General features: G+C 32.0%; 1 protein-coding gene across 9 annotated transcripts in view; it reads right to left on the reverse strand.

Moving 5' to 3' along the window:
* The window catches only part of LOC105247760 (maternal protein pumilio), a 132,471-nt gene that overhangs the window by 79,054 nt on the left and 34,113 nt on the right, over positions 1-19,304 (reverse strand). For all 9 annotated transcript variants that reach the window (XM_025414263.1, XM_025414268.1, XM_025414267.1 and 6 more), the window contains one exon: positions 16,946-17,300. In XM_025414263.1, the coding sequence (XP_025270048.1) occupies positions 16,946-17,300 (355 nt within the window). The remainder of the gene's footprint in view (positions 1-16,945; positions 17,301-19,304) is intronic.

Raw genomic sequence — 19,304 nt, forward strand, 5'->3', positions numbered from 1 at the left:
TTCTCTCGTCGTCGATATATCTTGTCGACCATATCCAATAGTCTATTGTCTCTGGAGGAATCTTTCCCTTTCCCTCATGCACGTGGCTTCATATACATCGATATGACAATCCAGCGGAGATGCTGGACAGAGGAGCAGCCGTGTGAGAGCGATGACGTTACGAAAGGGAGACTCACACGATGATGGCGAGTGTAAAAATTAGAACAGAGAATAAAAGTGAATGATGAATGGAGAGAGAAAGAAGGAAAAAAAGGAAAGATGTAAAATGAAATAACGTAAATAATATAATATATAATACATATATATATTTTGCAAAAAATATTTTAAAACAATTAAAATATATATTTTAATTTTAATTTATTTTATTTTAATTTAATTTAGTTTTAATTTTAAAAATATATATATTTTGCAAAAAAATATTTTTTCAAAAAAATTAAACTAATATTCGAAGAATGACAGCAAATGATGCGTATAAAATTGAAGAGTTCCGGGAGTTTCCTCTATTTTTTTCCATTAATTCTTAAACCTCCTTCTTGCGTATCGCGAATTAAAAGATTCACCATTACAAATTAAGATATTTAAAAGAGTAAGAGCGAAAAGTTTCACACACACACACAAGACTTGTGTACACAAAAAGGAAGACAACTTCGCATCTCTCCTTTCCTCAGTTCTCATTTTTTTCCACCATTGTTCCTAATAGCGAATAATATCGCCGCGCGGCGAGAAATTTCCAAAGTTTCTCGTTACCCGACTGTTTTCAATTTTCCTTACTTTTTCTCGGACTTGTGGCAATCCTGGCAAAAAAAAACTCGAAGTATCGATAACGATCGGAAGTGCATGGAATCGCAATGTCGGCGAAGAAGAAAAAAAAAATAAATAAAAAAAAAATAAATAAAAAGACGAGACACGAGAGATGAAACGTAACGAGAAGGGTGAGAGGCAAAAAGCGAGGGAGGAAGAGAGAGAGCGAGAGAGAGCGAGAGCGAGAGAGGGAAAGGGAGAGAGAGATAGAGAGGGAGGGAGAGAGAGAAGAGACGGTCAATCCCTATCGCGGTCGCGACTACTCTACCGTATTATTTTCACGTCGGCAACTTTGCAGTGTACCACCGACGATGTACATAAACGCATAAATATGTTTACCCGCGAGAATATACCCGGTCGAGAGTATGTATATACGGAATTATGTGACGTGTGCGCATAGCGGGTGACGGCGTTAAACTGTATACGCGATTTCTGAAAGGCGAGACATCGGAGATACGCCCATCCATACACACGCTGGACTCGCCAAGGTGTGGTCATTGATTCGAGCCACCCTGGATGACGTAGGAGGGTTCGACCACATGTTAGCCTGACAAATGTATTCCAGAATATATATTTGGCAACATGTAAAATATATATTTAACAATATATACGATATATATTTGTAATATATAATCAAATGAAGAATTTAAATCTGTTCATCAAAGATATATACAGGGTGTTTCATTTTAACTTTCAAATATCGAAATATCTCGTAAAGTCGAAAAGATACGAAAAAATGTTTCAGACAAAAGTTGTATGGTTTCGAGGGGGGCATAGGATGGTGCCATTAGTTTGATCTTGAAGAGTCACCTGAAGATCACGCGAAGGATCACCTTCAACTTTTTAAATGCGACACCTTATATGTTTTGCATATTCATGTAGCTTATCTCGAGAGCTTTCCAAAATACTATAATTAAATTAGTTTTTATTAAGTACTTTCCAAGTTATGAGGCTTGAAATTATTTCTTAATTTTACATCAATCGTAAAATATCTTGTAAAATATTCATTTTTCGATTATCTTACCTTAATACTTTTATACACAAAATAATGAGAAGAATAAACTGGTGTAAAGAAAACACATAGTTGTTTCGAAAAAAAAAATGTAATTGTTAATTGCAAATTACATATTTTTTCTTCGGAACAACTATGTGGTGTTTTCTTTACACCAATTGATTCCTCTCATTATTTTGTACATAAAAGTATTAAGGTAAGATAATCGAAAAATGAATATTTTACAAGATATTTTACGATTGATGTAAAATTAAGAAATAATTTCAAGCCTCATAACTTGGAAAGTACTTAATAAAAACTAATTTAATTATAGTATTTTGGAAAGCTCTCGAGATAAGCTACATGAATATGCAAAACATATAAGGTGTCGCATTTAAAAAGTTGAAGGTGATCCTTCGCGTGATCTTCAGGTGACTCTTCAAGATCAAACTAATGGCACCATCCTATGCCCCCTTCGAAACCATACAACTTTTGTCTGAAACATTTTTTCGTATCTTTTAAACTTTACGAGATATTTCGATGGCAATGTTAAAATGGAACACCCTGTATATGAAATCTCGTATCGTATATTTTTATCTGGGATTCGTGCTTATAAAATTATCATAAAGACTCTCGACGATACCGAGAGGAGGGTCCGAGACTACTTCCACTTTTAGATCTCGATTAAACAGCGACGCAATTAAAAGGTGTCGTTCTTTTCCATCGATAAACTATTAACGATCTCGAGCATGGAATTTGCCAAAAGTTGAGAACCACCGCATTCCAAGGGATGGATGAACACGCTAGTTCGCGTGTTATATACGAGAGCTCTTTGTTTCTCTCTCTCTCTCCCTCTCTCTCTCTCGGTCGACCTCTCCCTATCGCGTTCCTCCTCTCGGCTATACAAGCTTTCAACCCTCACGTGAGACACGGCCTACACCCCCCGCCGCCACTCTAGAGTCGCTCTTATTATAATAAAAAATTTCCACGTGAGCGCGGCGCTCGCGTATATAAATATACTTGGCGACCGCGTTCAACTTAAAGAGAGTGCCCGACTGCATTTACCTATTCTACCTGCCTAGCTACCTGTGCACATGCACCTGTGGTGTTGGCGTAATAAACGTCCTAGCTGAAACACAGCGGGGGTTTTAATCGCGCTCGGAAAAAGGGATCGACGTAAAACGGTCGACCGATATTCGCTTTCCTTCATTTCTCGTTTGTCGATCACGTTATTAGCGTTAAATGTATGTACACAAAGTTCATCATATTTAACGAGATTATTAACCAGTTGAAAAGTAACACCGGCCAAATGGCACACATTCGCGCAAATCGATTAATCGAAATCTATAGAAATGCAGGCGACTTTTTTTGCGTAGGATAAACTTTAATCAATGTAAATATTCTGGAGGATAGAATTGAAAGAATAACGCTCGATTAAATTTGAAAGATATTAAATATAATATATAAATATATAATAAATATAAATATAATATACAGGGTGTTTCATTTTAATTTCCCCAGGCAAATATTTCGGAAAATAATGAAAAATCGAAAAAATGTTTCAGACAAAAGTTGTATGGTTTCTAGGGGGACGTAAGATGGTGCCATTAGTTTGACCTTGAAGAGTCACCTGAAGATCACATGAAGATCACCTCCAACTTTTTAAATGCAACACCCTATATGTTTTTGCATATTCTTGTAGCTTATCTCGAGAGCTTCCCAAAACACTATAAATAAACATTTTTTCATCAAGTACTTTTCGAGCACATAATTGTTTCGAAGAAAAAATTTGTAATTTGCAATTAACAATTACATTTTTTTTTTTTTTCGAAACAATTATGTGTTTTCTTTACACCAGTTGATTCTTCTCATTATTTTGTGTATAAAAGTATTAAGGTAAGATAATCGAAAAATGAATATTTTACAAGATATTTTACGGTTTATGTAAAATTAAGAAATTATTTCAAGCCTCGTAACTCGAAAAATACTTGATGAAAAAATGTTTATTTATAGTGTTTTGGAAAGCTCTCGAGATAAGCTACAAGAATATGCAAAAATATATATGGTGTTCCATTTAAGAAATTCAAAATGATCTTCACGTAACCTTCATGTGACTCTTCAATATCAAACTAATGGCACCATCTTATGTCCCTCTAGAAACCGTACAACTTTTGTCTGAAACATTTTTCAGATTTTTCATTATTTTCCGAAATATTTGCCTGGGGAAATTAAAATGAAACACTCTGTATATTTACGATTTAACTCGTATATTAATTCTCATTTCTTCAAATTGATTCTCATAATCAATTCAGTCTCGATTCGCGTAGTAATGTTTAGAATAATAGCAAGGAAAATATATCCTGCGAAAAGAACGAAAAAATAGAAAAGCGATTTATGCGAAAATTGAAGTCAAAATTTCTTGGATGGAAAAGGCAGTTTGTAAAGCTATCGTTAAAATTTCGTCGTTTTCTGGTCTGTGCGACTCTGAATGAAATGTCTACCTAAATTTGACAAGTTTTATCTACCCAGATTTGTAATCGGCGATGTAAAAAATCCTCAGGATTCAATTTGCATGGAAATTAAAGCACTTTTAATCGCAGTAGACGGAACGTTAAACGCAAAGGGGTACCGTCGAATTAACGAACGCGAAATCCACGCGCTTACCACCGCAAAGTCAATAACGTATGCGTTTTTCCACATTGAAATTTACCATCACGATGAAAGAAAAAAAAGGAAAAAAAGAAAAAAAAAAAAAGAAAGAAAAAAAAACATATGATTTCTGGATTCCTGATATCTTTCCTAATGTGCTCGATTCTTTGCCATTGAAGCGGGACAGACGAGGACGCGAGAAAAGGGTTGCGACCCGAAGAAGGGTGGCTGAAGTGACAGCAAAGGGGCTGCGACTCGTGTTGGTTTCTAGTCTAGATCTGCGACTCCCTGCGGGTGATTCAAGATTTTTTAAATTAGAGAATCCAACGAGGGGACGTACAAAGAATCATTCGTGTCTTTTTTTGCGACTAATGATCTTTTTTTTTTTTTTGATTAATAACTCGTACACGATGTCCCTGCCTATCCGGATTTATATCGCGTTATGTGACAGTAATGGAGTCGTATTGATTCGCCGACATTTTGCCGCTTTTACCGACCAACGAGATCTGTCTCGAACGCAGAGGCAGCAATTAAGTTTTATTAATAATAAATAACATTTTACTCGGATTAAAATGTAACTTTTATGGGGAATTTTTACGAAAAATATTGCATTGTTTTCTAATTTTTCGCGTATATATGTGTGAAATCAATATCAATGGCAATCGATGCGTATATATGTGTGAAATCAATATCAATATCAATCTGAAAATATCTTAAAGCTACAACTTTGAAGAGAGTGACGATATTTACGTGTATCAATTTAAATTTAAATTAATATTCCTTTCTCAATTAAAATTAATATTCCCTTCTTCCTTAATAATATTATAATTAAATTTAATTTATAGATAATTTTTTTTTGCTACAGTCGTATCTTAAAGATATATTGATGATTGATGATTGTATGTACAATTCCAGCAAAAAGTAGCTAAAAATTAATATTGACGAATATCCACTTTTGATGATATTTTGAATAAAAAATTGTGAAATATTACAATTTGATTTTAGCTACAGTGCAGATGTGTATTTTTTAATATTTATTGTGTTTTTACTGAAATATTACGAATTTTGTGAATCTAAATGATTAACTTTTGGCAGAGAATTTCGCCTTGTGACAGATAATGTGATGGCTAACTTCATTGAATTATATTTAATATCTTTTTAACCAGTTAGTACTTGTATAATATTATTTGACCAAATATTTTCTCTGTATCTAAGCTTTTGCAAATTTTCAACAAATTCTGAATATTATTTCCATGTGTTTTTGTCATTTGAATCGACGTAGTTATACGTTTCCGATAAGAACACATGTTAATTTGGTGCAAATTTAAAATCGTTATAACTTGTGAACGCTTTAGTGACTCGATTTAAAAATTGTACTGAAGATTCTAAACATATGTAAGGACATATTCTGTACAATTTTCATTAAATTCTCAATATTTTGAAAAGGTACAAAACATTCTTAAACAATTTCTATTTAAAAATTTAGCGCAAAGTCTCTGCTTTTCAAAAAGAAATATTCATTAAAACAGAAGTAAAATTTGAAGTATGAATTAAAATAAGATGATCATTGATCTAAGTCTTTGAAATTTAATTCTTCAAAATTTAATTAGGTAAAGATCTAATTTTTAAAAATTCTCTTTATTCTGTATGATTAATATTTTACTGTTTTTTAAGGATATTCTGTTTTCAATTTTCATTAAATTCTCAATATTTTGAAAATAGGTACAAAATATCCTTAAATTTCTGATATCTAAATTTGTCGTAATTTTCGTTTATATCTAATGTTGTTTTTCTGAGATTTAATTGATTGTTTCATCACGAGAGAATTTTTGAATGAAAATTCGGGCATGTGCGGAGGATACGAAAGCCTAAAAGCGACAGCTAAACTTAGCGTAATCACGATTCTATATATATACATGGAGAATACGTACGATTTGGCCCTACCTACTTTTAAATTTGTACGGCTATTTGACTAGATGAGTCATCGGTCGATTTTCCGCACGTGAAAGGCGCCGCAGCGCAGTGATAAATTTCAATAAGGTTTAACCTTGACCTTTCTTCATTCGTTCCGTCTATCATCGCGACAGGGGAAGCTGACGAAGAAGTTATGCGACGCGATTCCAGCCTGGACGATTTCATGTTGAATGCAGAAAGAAACACGCGAAAAAAATCGATATTAATAATAAATGTATAATAAGCAATTTTTTTCTTATAAATAATAATAAACGAAAATATCGCCTCTTACATAATTCAATTTAAATAAGAAGAATACAAAGTCTCTTAATTTCTATTTTTAAAAATGCTGAAATTAAACGATTGAGTGTTTTTTTACAGTTTAAGGTAAATGTATGATTTATAAATATATCTATATATTTATATAATAATAATAAATTTATATATTTATATAATAATAATAAATTTATATATTTATATAATATTATATATTTATATATATTTATATATATTATTATTATTATATATTTATATATATTATTATTATTATATATTTACATATATTTATAAAATTATGTATTTGTATAATAATATTTATATATTTAAATATTGAGATGAGAAATGGGATGGGATTTCTTTGATGTTGACATATATGTAATCACTATTACAAGTAAATATCGCATTAAGATTGCTCGAAACGAAGGGAGTCTCTCTTTGAAATGAGTGCCAGGCACATTTCCTACGTTCGGAAGAGTGAAAAATAATGAGGCAAGACTAACACGTATACGTGTGTATGCGTAGCTAAAATAGCATATGTCAAGAACATCCAGGCTGGTTTCCACAATCCCTGTGTGAAGCGCAGTAGCGGCTCAATATAGTCAACAAAGACTGTCGTAATGAAGCCATTACAGTTTGCAACTCTTGCATGATTATTTATAGGAAACGGTTTACGAGGGGGGAAAAAAACTTTCTACACCGCTGCTTTCTTTACTCTCGCTTAAGAGGATGCTAGAGTTCTGTTTTACCGATAAAATGTCATATTTCATTTTTGCCCGAAATCTTTTTATTAGTTGCACAAAATAATAAATGCTCCTCCACGATTAAAATACATACAGAAACAAAGCGGAAACTTCTTGATTTTATGTTAGAAATTAAGAAAAAATTGAAAAATTACAGTTTTTTTTATCAGGGAGGTCAAATCGTAACAATATTTGCTTTGTATGTACAAAATAAGATAGGTTCCTGCTAGAGATTGTATGAAGGAATATAAATGAATTTTTAGAAATGAGATTTTTAGAAGCCTAATGAAATTCGGTAAATAAACCGAAATCTTTTTCATTAGGCTTCTAAAATTCATTTCTAAAAGTTCATTTATATTCCTTCATACAATCTCTAGCGGGAACCTATCTTATTTTGTGCATACAAACTGCAAAACTTTTATATTAAGCAAATATTGTTATAACCTTTTTACGATTTTTCAATTTTTTTTTAATTTTTAATATAAAATCAGGAGGTTGTCGCTTTGTTTTTGTATGTACTTTAATCGTGGAGGAGCAATTATTATTTTTGGTGCAACTAATAAAAAGATTTCGGACAAAAATAAAATATAACACATTTTATCGGTAAAACAGAACAGCGGCATCCTCTTAATAACAATAAAGATACGGGAAGCTTTACATTTAATCATTACGATGGATTACAATCCCTTCCGAGACACTCATCTCAGTAGTGGAGAGACTCTTTGACCCCTTCCTCTTCATCACTCTCGGTCGGCTTTCTAGTCAACGAGCTTGTTGCGCGAAACATGCATAAAATTTTTAAGACGATGACGAGTGCATCGAGACAGGTGACGAAAAAATGAACAAGTATGCTTGTCTGACTCGGCAAAAATTATTGTATGCAGTTCGCGGAATGCAATTCATCAACGACAAGTTCTCGAATGCGTAAAGAAAGAACGGGGAGAGGAACTAGAAAAATGTCTGGTTTACAGAAATGCTAGGACAACGATAAAATTTTGCATTTGCAACACTCTTAAATTTGTAATAAAAAAATATAATACAATAAAAACAATTTATAATAAATGTTATTTGACGAAGGAATAAATTATGCATTCTGCAGAAAAAACAAACACGTTTTAGGAATCTCGTTAATCACGAAAAAAAATACAATTACACGGGGGCAGAAAAAAATTTCACGAAGAAAAACTATATAACAAGTCGCTGATAAATAGAAAATGGCACGAGGGAATGAAATGGCACCTCTCGGTGATTCTTCCTGGCATATCTACGTCAGAGTGAATCACTCGGCGTGAAAAATGGCGGAGAATAGCAAACGAAGACACGAAGGAGAAGGAGCCAACGAGTTTTAGCCGAGGTATGGCCGGTTATATATTATGTAAGAATGCCTAAAATATCGCCGAATGAGTGACAAGCACTTGGCCTATTCGGCCATATTCGTTGTTAGACAATTCGAGACACACGAAACGATTATTTGCAAAGGTAGTGGGGTCTTCCTCGTCTGAACCGGTTGTTTGAGCCAGTTATGCGTAGCACGAAATTTGCTCAATTTATAAGACAAGGAAAATATTCCGACTAGAACAGAAATGAATGTTAATCGAAATAAATTTATATTAGAGTTGCAAAAATATCATAAAGCTGAATATTAAATTAAAATCCATAAAACTGAAATATCACAGATTTAAGCAAAAATACAAATTCTAAAATTGCCAAACGCGCTTCTCGCTTTTTTTAGACAAGTTGAAAACGATTTCTTTTTATAGTGAAAAATGTTCAAATAGGTTATCATGGTTTTAAAGATAAAATCTCCTCGAAATTGTTTAAAAAAATATGATTAATTAATTTTCTCTTCTTATTCATCGAATGAAATATATTTTAATTCTCTGAAATTAAATTAAATCATGTAAATTTCACACCGTGCAATGCAACGACAGCTGTATCCAATTTTAACAACATATAGCGAAGTTTATATTTCATTGTCAATCGCAACGATTTAAGAAAGATAAAAAAAAGAAGTTTATTGTGAAAATTGATTCTACTATGTGATTTTACTACTGATTCACAAAGCGACTTGTAGGTTTGATTTTCAAGGAACTAAGTAGACATATAGTAGATGTAGAGCAAACAAAAATAATGTTTTTTCCTTTTTATTTTTAATTATAGATTAATCGTTTAATTTTATATACAGGATGACCCATTTTAACTTAGGCAGCCAAATAACTCGAAAAATAAGCACACTACGAAAAAATGGTTACAATCAAAATTTCGTCATTTCGAGGGGGACGTACAATGACGTTAAAATCAGCCCCCCCATCCCTCCCCCTGGGCGGTGAGGGGGGGCAAGTTTGAAATCTTAAATGGGAACCCCTATTTTTCATTGCATATTCTTGTAGCTTATCTCGAGAGCTTTCCAAAACACTATAATTAAGTACCTTTTTATTAAGTACTTTTTGAGTTATAAGGCTTGAAATAATTTCTTAATTTTACATAAACCATAAAATATCTAGTAAACCATTCATTTTTCGATTATCTTACCTTCATACTTTTATGTACAAAATAATGAGAGGAATCAATTGGTGTAAAGAAAACACATAGTTGTTTCTAAGAAAAAATATGTAATTTGCAATTAACAATTCCATATTTTTTCTATGTAAAATTAAGAAATTATTTCAAGCCTTATAACTCAAAAAGTACTTAATAAAAAGGTACTTAATTATAGTGTTTTGGAAAGCTTTCGAGATAAGCTACAAGAATATGCAATGAAAAATAGGGGTTCCCATTTAAGATTTCAAACTTGTCCCCCCTCACCGCCCAGGGGGAGGGGTGGGGGGGCTGATTTTAACGTCATTGTACGTCCCCCTCGAAATGACGAAATTTTGATTCTAACCATTTTTTCGTAGTGTGCTTATTTTTCGAGTTATTTGGCTGCCTAAGTTAAAATGGGTCACCCTGTATACAGAGTGTATCTGAAATGATGCACTAAAATTTAGGAGCGTATTCTAGAGGTCAAAATAAGACTTTTTTTTCCTATGAACATGGATCCGCAAATGAACCCCCCCTTCGAGCTAGAGACCCCTAAAGTTTGGGGAAAAAATTAAAATTGGCTGTATTTCAGGAAAAAAAAAAGGTTTTGACGTTACCTATCACCCTCTCTTGAGAGATAAATAAATTTGCGTTACGGGTGGTTGGTCAATTTCACACATTTTCGAATTTTAGCTCATTTCAGATACACCCTATATATACAGAGTGTTTCAGACCACCCGTACAACCCATTTAAAAACTAGAGAAGTCGATATTAAAAAAAATAAAAACATTTTCTTTATAAATCGGGTGCGCTCTATCGAATGATGATATTTTCAACTTCTAGTTCTGGCCGGAAATAGGCGATTCAGACAGAAAGTGGAATTTTTTAAATGGAACCCCCTATTTTTCATATTGCATATTCTTGTAACTTACCTCGAGAGCTTTCCAAAACACTATAATAAATTATTTTTCCATGAAGTACTTTTCGAGTTATGAGGCTTGAAATCATTTCTTAATTTTACATAAACCATAAAATATCTCGTAAAATATTCATTTTTCGATTATCTTATCTTCATACTTTTATGTACAAAATAATGAGAGGAATCAATTGGCGTAAAGAAAACACATAATTATTTCTAAGAAAAAATATGTAATTTGCAATTAACAATTCCATATTTTTTCTTAAAAACAACTGTATGTTTTCTTTACGCCAATTGATTCCTCTCATTATTTTCTACATAAAAGTATTAAGGTAAGATAATCGAAAAATGAATATTTTACAAGATATTTTATGATTTATATAAAATTAAGAAATGATTTCAAGCCTCATAAATCGAAAAGTACTCAATAAAAATATACTTTATTATAGTGTTTTGGAAAGCTCTCGAGGTAAGCTACAAGAATATGCAATGAAAAATAGGGGGTTCCATTTAAAAAAAATGTACTTCCGGTCTGAATCGCCTATTTCCGGCCGGAACCAGAAGTTGAAAATATCACCATTCGATAGAGCGCACCCTATTTATAAAGATTTATAAAGAAATGTTTTTACTTTTTTGAAATAACCACTTCTCTAATTTTTAAATGGGTGGTCTGAAACATCCTGTATATTCGGAAATAAAAAATATTAATAAAATTGAATCCAATTCATTTTCTAAAATTTCGCCTTCATTTTCATATTCTGTTTAGTTTTTCGTGTGGACAATCAATTTGTCGACTCTTTCGAGATTTTGTACAATACTTTACGCAGTTTTCATTCCCAATTTTATTTCCCAACGCATACAGATAGAAAATACCGAACGTAGAGTAGAGGCAAGATAGCCGGCAATTTACGAAGCAACAAATAAAAATCAGCGAGTATCCAACCGACAAGAACCGGCAAGAAGCGGGTCACGCGGAAAATCCAAGATCGATGGGAGAAAAACGCACCCCAACGGGGGGGGGGATGCATTCGAGATGGAATCTTGGAATTCCCGGGCGCAAAACGGGAAACGATTTTGGTTCTCCGAAGATTGTAACCTTCGGGCGATGATACAGATTTTCATCGGGGAGGCAGAGTCATTGCACTTTATGCTGAATGGGCAGCGAGTCAACAACCCGTTCTCTCTCTCTCTCTCTCTCTCTCTCTCTCTCTCTCTCTCTCTCTCTCTCTCTCCCTCTCGCGCGCGCGCGCGCGCTATCTGTCAGCTGTACGCGCGCACCTTTACCGTCTTCCTTCCTCTCTCTCTCTCTCGCTCACGCGAGAAAAAGGAGCGAACGAAGAGACGGAAAAGGGAGAGGAGAAGGACAGAGGCGGGGAGGGCGAGGGGGAGTCGGGAGGGGGGGGGCGAGGTCTGGGAATCGCTTCATGCATCGAGGAGCACAAGCGCTCGCGTAATAACACGATCGGAAGGCGAGCGAGCGAGCACCGTCTCACGCGTGCTCTCCCCCGCGGGGGGAGGCAGGAGGCAAGGGGGGGGGGCGCGCACGGTATATACGGCGGTTAGACACGGCGAAGGCACCAAGCGTGCGCGCACCGAGCTTCCCCGTGAAAACGCGCGTGCACGCGCGCATAATGCGTCCCGGAATGAGCGCGTACGCGCGTCCTATTTTTATATATACGACGCACGCACACGCAGCCCGCGCGACGAGCGTTACGAAAATCTCTCCCCACGAGCGACAGCGAAGGGAGACTCGAAGGTCGATCTTTTTTTTTTCCTCTTTTTTTTTTCTTTTTTTTTTCACCGAGTTAGGCAACCCCGAGGTACGCAGAGACGCACGCGGGTTTAACAATGACAATTTGTGGACGTATTTCATTATCTCGTTGAATAGTGTGAGAGTGTAATTTTTGTGGAATATATATAATTTTGTAAAAAATGTAGAAAATAATTTTCAAAGTGTTTTCTCCTTCTACTTTTCATTATCTTTGTATGTGTGATTGCATATACAGGGTGATTCATTTTAATATTAATGGGCGAATATTTAAAAAACATAAATAAGTAATTGTTAATTGCGAATTACATATTTTTTTTTCTTTTTTTCGAAACAACTATGTGTTTTCTTCGCACCAATTAATTCCTCTCATTATTTTGTGCATAAAAGTATTAGGATAAGATAATCGAAAAATGAATACTTTAACAAGATATTTTACGGTTTATAAGATAAAATTAAGAAACGATTTCAAGCCTCGTAACTTGGAAAATACTTAATGAAAACTAACTTAATTATAGTGTTTTGGAAAGCTCTCGAGATAAGCTACAAGAATATGTAATAAAAAATAAACGGTTCCATTTAAAAAATTGAGGGTGGCCTTCACGTGACCTTCGAACGACTTTTCAAGATCAAACTAATGACACCAACTTGAAACCATACAACTTTTGTCTGAAATATTTTTTCGTATCTCGCATATTTCTCAAAATATTTAAGATTAAAATGAATCACCCTGTATAATATATTTTATTCGTCTCTAATCTAACGTCTTGTATTTTGTGTAAAACATATTAAAAAACCTTGTCTTCTCTTCTCCTTAAAAAAAAAATTCGCCAGTGAGTGTGGTAGATGTTAAAAAAAATACTCGCTCTCTAAACGCCGCGCATATTCGCGGAAGTGGAACCTGCCTGTCAGGTAAAATTAATACGTCGCGTCTATCTTTTTCCAGACATCTAGTCTTGTTCACGGTCGCCGACGACTTTGCGCCGCATTTTGCGTTTTCACCGAGCCGTGAGACGAGTAAAGGGAGAAGCGAGGAAATTCAAGAAGACTGGTAACGTGGTATTCTGCTATCGCGTTAACAACGATCTATCGGTACTTTAAATCCTATAGTTAAATATCACTTACGAATTATTACAACAGCAAATTATATATTGCAGATATTTTGATGCTTAGATTATTTAATTACGAAAAAATATAAATAATAATAATACAATAATAATAATAATATTAATATTAATATTAATATTAATAATAATATTAATAATAATATTACATTAGTATTATTATTAATTATAATAATATTAATATTAAAATATTAATAATAATAATAATAATAATAATAATAATAATAATAATATATATTTAATCTTAATTTTTATTCATGATTGCAATTATATATTTCAAATATATTATTAAAAGTATTATATTAAAGTATATAATTTAAATAATCTAAAAATACAATATATTAAATATAATTGTACACATGCAATGTGTTTTAAATAGATATAAATAAATTATATAAATATATAAATATGTTGCCACGATAATATAAAAAATATTACTGGCAGTCAATGACTGGCGACAATTGGCTGTTCTCGAAACGTGTATGAGTTTTATTCCTTGCGTAGAAACTATTTGGTCGCGACTTTATCCCCCACGACAATAATCATCGGTGGTTATTATTTCCCGTAGGCAAGAAAGAACATTGCAATTGTTCCGTTGTGTTTCCTTTATTTGCGGTTCCATCGTCTTAATCAAGACGTCTTAATCAATCTCAATCAAGACGGAAAGGAATTTATTCGTTTAGTCAGTTCTCTTTTTATGTTCGAGGAGGAACTTTTATTTTGGGTATGAAATATTCACGGACAGGACAAGCTACAAATTATGCGTGAAATGTTTTACATACCTTTGCAAATTATCGATCGCTATAATTAAAGTATATGTACAAACGATAAAAAATTAATAAAAACGTAATCGTAGTAGCTCTCGGTGATGTTTTCAAATATAAACACTGACGAGACGCTTCACGATACCGATATATCGCTGTTCTATTTTCTGAATAGCTACTCAAAGTCGACACGTCGAAAAACTGTCACTCAATGATTTATACGATCGTCGCTGCCAGTCCCCCTCTTTTAAATTCGTGCAAATCGCTACCTATTATCGATGCGAGGGCCGCTGTTATAAGGCAGAATAGCAGAAACGTATGCTCTTGAGAATATTACACGATCAAGGTCGCGGTATCATTGCATCAGTTGATAAAAAAAAACGAGAAAAGACATTTAGCAAGATAAAAAAAATCTTCAAACTTCCTTGGTCAAAATGTCATACATAATTTATGTCACGTTACATTAGATGTACAAGGACATATAAAGCCTCTAAAATATATAATAAAGATATAATTAAAGATATTTTTAATTATATTATTTAATTAAAGATTAATTAAAGATATTTTAAAAAATTATAAAATATTATATATGTATATATTTTTTATTATATAATTTTTTTTATATATAATTAATTTTTTAATTATATATAATAAATTATATTAATTATATATTACATGTAAAATTATATATAATTATATATAATTATATATATAATTTTATAAAAATTATATATAATTTTTTTATATATAATTAATTTATTAATTATATATAGTATTTTTTATATATAATTAATTATTTAATTATAATATTTTTTTATTATATAATTTTTTTTATTATATATCAATTTTACTATTAAATATGATATAAAAGTAAAAAAAATAATGTTCATTCTTTTCATATAATATAGCCTTATATAAGTTTTTCTGTTATAGTTACTCGATTATTTCTCATTTTTTAACGCGTATATAGTTTACATTTTGTCTACAAACTGGTAACATAGTTTTTAAGTACGATTTCCGAAACTTAACGAAGGAATATAATTTAAGATTGCGAAACGAAAAAAAAATCAAGAGAGTAAGCATATGCAATAGTTGTGCCGAAGCCAAACGAATCGGTTCTGTCATCGAACATGAGCGGATAGTACGTCATATGACACACGTGCGTAAAACATATGTACGTATACATAGCTATTTTCTTCGACGTGGCTCTATTCGAAAATAGTAATGCTTTAATCGCATGTCATGCGGCTGGGACGAAAGGCTATTCAGAAATTGAATCCGCGTTATGTCACAGTAATCTTCATCGACAGTCGACATTTATCATATTACGTGGAAGACCAAGCGAATATCATCAGAATGCATAAACAAGTTTTTTAGCTAAGCAAAAACTAAAGTGATATTTTGAGATTTAAATAGCAGTGTTTTAAAAATCTCTAATGAAAAGATTTTAAAATGTTTTCTATATATATGTACAAATTATACATACATACATACATACATATATATATATATATATATATATATATATATATGTATATAATAAAGATTTTCTATTTTTCTATAAATATAATTCTAAACATATATAGATTAGCCAGAAAAATATGTGTACAATATAGATTTTCTCCTGGAGAGATGCAAATAATATACATTATACATACAAAAAAATTTTTCTTCTTATACTTCCTGTAAAACATTTATTAACATCATGTTTCATAGTTGTAATGCAGTTAATCTCGATTACGTAGTTGTAGGAAAATTTTATTAATATTTAATAAATATGTATAACAAATAAAATTCTTTTTTATATAAAAGAGAAAAAAGATACTAATTTAATCTACCTAAATTAACTTATTAAATACAGGCTACATTCTTCATTTTGAGAAATAAAGGAAAAATTAATGAAAGTAAAAACTACTCTTTCTAGGAAGTTTCACATGTTTCTTAAGTGATTACATCTAACATTTCCGGTAATTTTGGAGTGGGGCACTAAGAAAATTCTCCCGGAAAAAAACCTGTATGAGAAAAAGGCAACAAAGCTAGCCGTTACACAAACCGAGTATATATTTCTCGAGAATGAACATTTACTACGTAATCGAGATTAACTGCATTACAACTATGAAACACGACATTACAAATGTGTTATAGGAAGTATAAAAAGAAAAATTTTTTAAATATATATTATTTGCTAGGAAAAAAGTCTATATTGTATGCATATTTAATGTATATATATATATATTTGCTATTCTATATGTATTTAGAATTATATTTATTTAATTGCGAAAAGTAATACTTTTATATATCCTTAATTTATCCTCGATATTAAATTAAAAGTGCAATCCTATTTTGTAAAATATTGGGGGAAAAATAAAAAAAACTTCAGTTTCTCTTCGCTCAATAATATTTAAAAGAGAGAAAAAACAAATTGTTGTTACTTACCTGGACATCGAAATGTGTAGTAGTGTCTTGCGGCTGTGGTGGACCCTGCTGTTGTTGTTGTTGCGAGGGCGGTGGACCCTGTGGCGGTGGCGGAGCTTGCGCCCCGAAGAGTTGTGCTGCCGCGTGCGAGTGCGGATGTTGCAAATGATGAGTCGGCGGGGCCTGGTGATGTTGCAGATGGTGTGGCGGTGCTGGTGCAAACGCTGCCATGAAATGTTCTTCGCTGCCGACAACATCAACCCCGGGTTTCAGCAGCACGACGCCACCACTGCCAGCACTCACGGCCAAAGTGGCGGCGGCGTTCTTCTGAAATTCTTCCTCACCCGGTGATGGTTGGCGGCTTCCAGGCGTACGGCTGCAATGAATGAAATATATAAAAATCAATTATATTAATAAGAAAAAAAAACATAATTGTAAGTTAGATGAAAATAGTGTGAAAGAAATTATTAAGTGAACTATTTTCACTCACTCCTTCTCATTTCGATTTTAATAATAGTTATCAATAATAATCATGTACAATTGAAAAAGTTGATGTCTAAGTACAAAGGCGTAAGAATGATAATTTTATTTTCTATATAAATAATTAATATAATTTTTCCAAGCATTTTACAAATGTCGGAAACCTCATCGTGACTGATGAACATATTTAAGGAATATAAGATATCAGTTAAAAAATTGATCCGATTTGTAGCAGCGTTTTTTATATATATTTTTTGTATTTTAAAAATTACTGTTACAAATATTTGTTTGCATACTATCTCTCGTACAAAAATTTTGGATCTAAATAAATTTAATAAATTCTCGGCTTGCTGCGCACAAACAATATTTAATTCTATTATTAATTCTATTACTAATTAAAATTCTCTAGTTGATAGAATCATTATTTTCTTAGTAAAAGACAGTTAATATTTTAAAATTACTGTTACAAATATTTGCATAATATTTCTAATTTTGTTTTATCACAAAAATTTTGGACCTAAAAATAAATTTAATAAATTCTCGGCTTGCTACACACAAACAATATTTAATTCTATTATTAATTCTATTACTAATTAAAATTCTCTAATTGCTAGAATCATTATTTTCTTGGTAAAAGACAGTTAATATTTTAAGATTACTGTTACAAATATTTGCATAATATTTCTAATTTTGTTTTATCACAAAAATTTTGGACCTAAAAATAAATTTAATAAATTCTCGGCTTGCTACACACAAACAATATTTAATTCTATTATTAATTCTATTACTAATTAAAATTCTCTAATTGACAGAAATCATTATTTTCTTGGTAAAAGGCAGTTAAAGAAAGAATTAAAAATCCTAATGTGACCAATCCTATGAATAATTTCAAAGAAACCACGCAAGATTCTGTCTACGCAATTGATTGCATGTCGTGTAACGGTGCGCTTTGCATAACAGGACGCAATCCGCAGGTTAGACAATTCGCGTTACCGATGTCATGAGAAAAGAAAACATGTAATATTCATGCATGTCAATGACGGTCATCAATGGTGACCTAATGTCATTATCGTAACGATGCAAAAACTGCAATAGCACTGCATTCCTATAGTTGCGCCACTTTTCTCTTTAATCGATACGTTAAGTGGGAGAAATTCAAATCTATAATATGACGAAACGATAAATTTTAATCTCAGATAAAAATTATTATAAAAGAAACGAATTATATATCAATATATCTCTTGTTTCTCCCTCTTAATATAGTTTTTTTTATTAATTATAATTCAAATAAAATTTCGAATAAAATTTTACAAGTAAAATTACAGTTCAAGATTCAAACATTTCATAGATAAAATTGATGTATTTTAATATTTTATTATATTAATATATATATATAATAATATAATATATATATATATATATATATAATATATATATTAATATATATATATATATATATATATATATATAATATAATATATATATTATATTATTTTATTATATTATATTAATTATATAAAATAATAAATAAAAAAATTTAATATAGAAATAGCAGACACATTACATGAACGCAGTTTAAGTTGCGTTCCTTAAGCAAGGTAATGTCGGTAATATCATTGTGGATTGTGCTTTCTGTTGAGTGCTGCTGATGGCGCAACATTGCTCGAAATCAGACGACGAGCTATCGTGAAAGGAAACAGCGGGGAATGTGATGTCATCGGCCGCGTGTAGAACATGCCCTTGACAGTTATCATTATTACGCTATTTCGTCGTGCCACTTGCGCGATGGATATCACATATAAAAATATTAAGATAGAATATAATAAATGAGAAATTGTATTCTCTTATAAACAGCATACGTGATGAGTTATTCAACTGCTTAGAAGTGGTAATATTATAG

The sequence above is a fragment of the Camponotus floridanus genome, unplaced genomic scaffold (genome assembly GCF_003227725.1).
Source record: "Camponotus floridanus strain SB8 unplaced genomic scaffold, Cflo_v7.5 scaffold8, whole genome shotgun sequence".
Lineage (NCBI taxonomy): Eukaryota > Metazoa > Arthropoda > Insecta > Hymenoptera > Formicidae > Camponotus > Camponotus floridanus.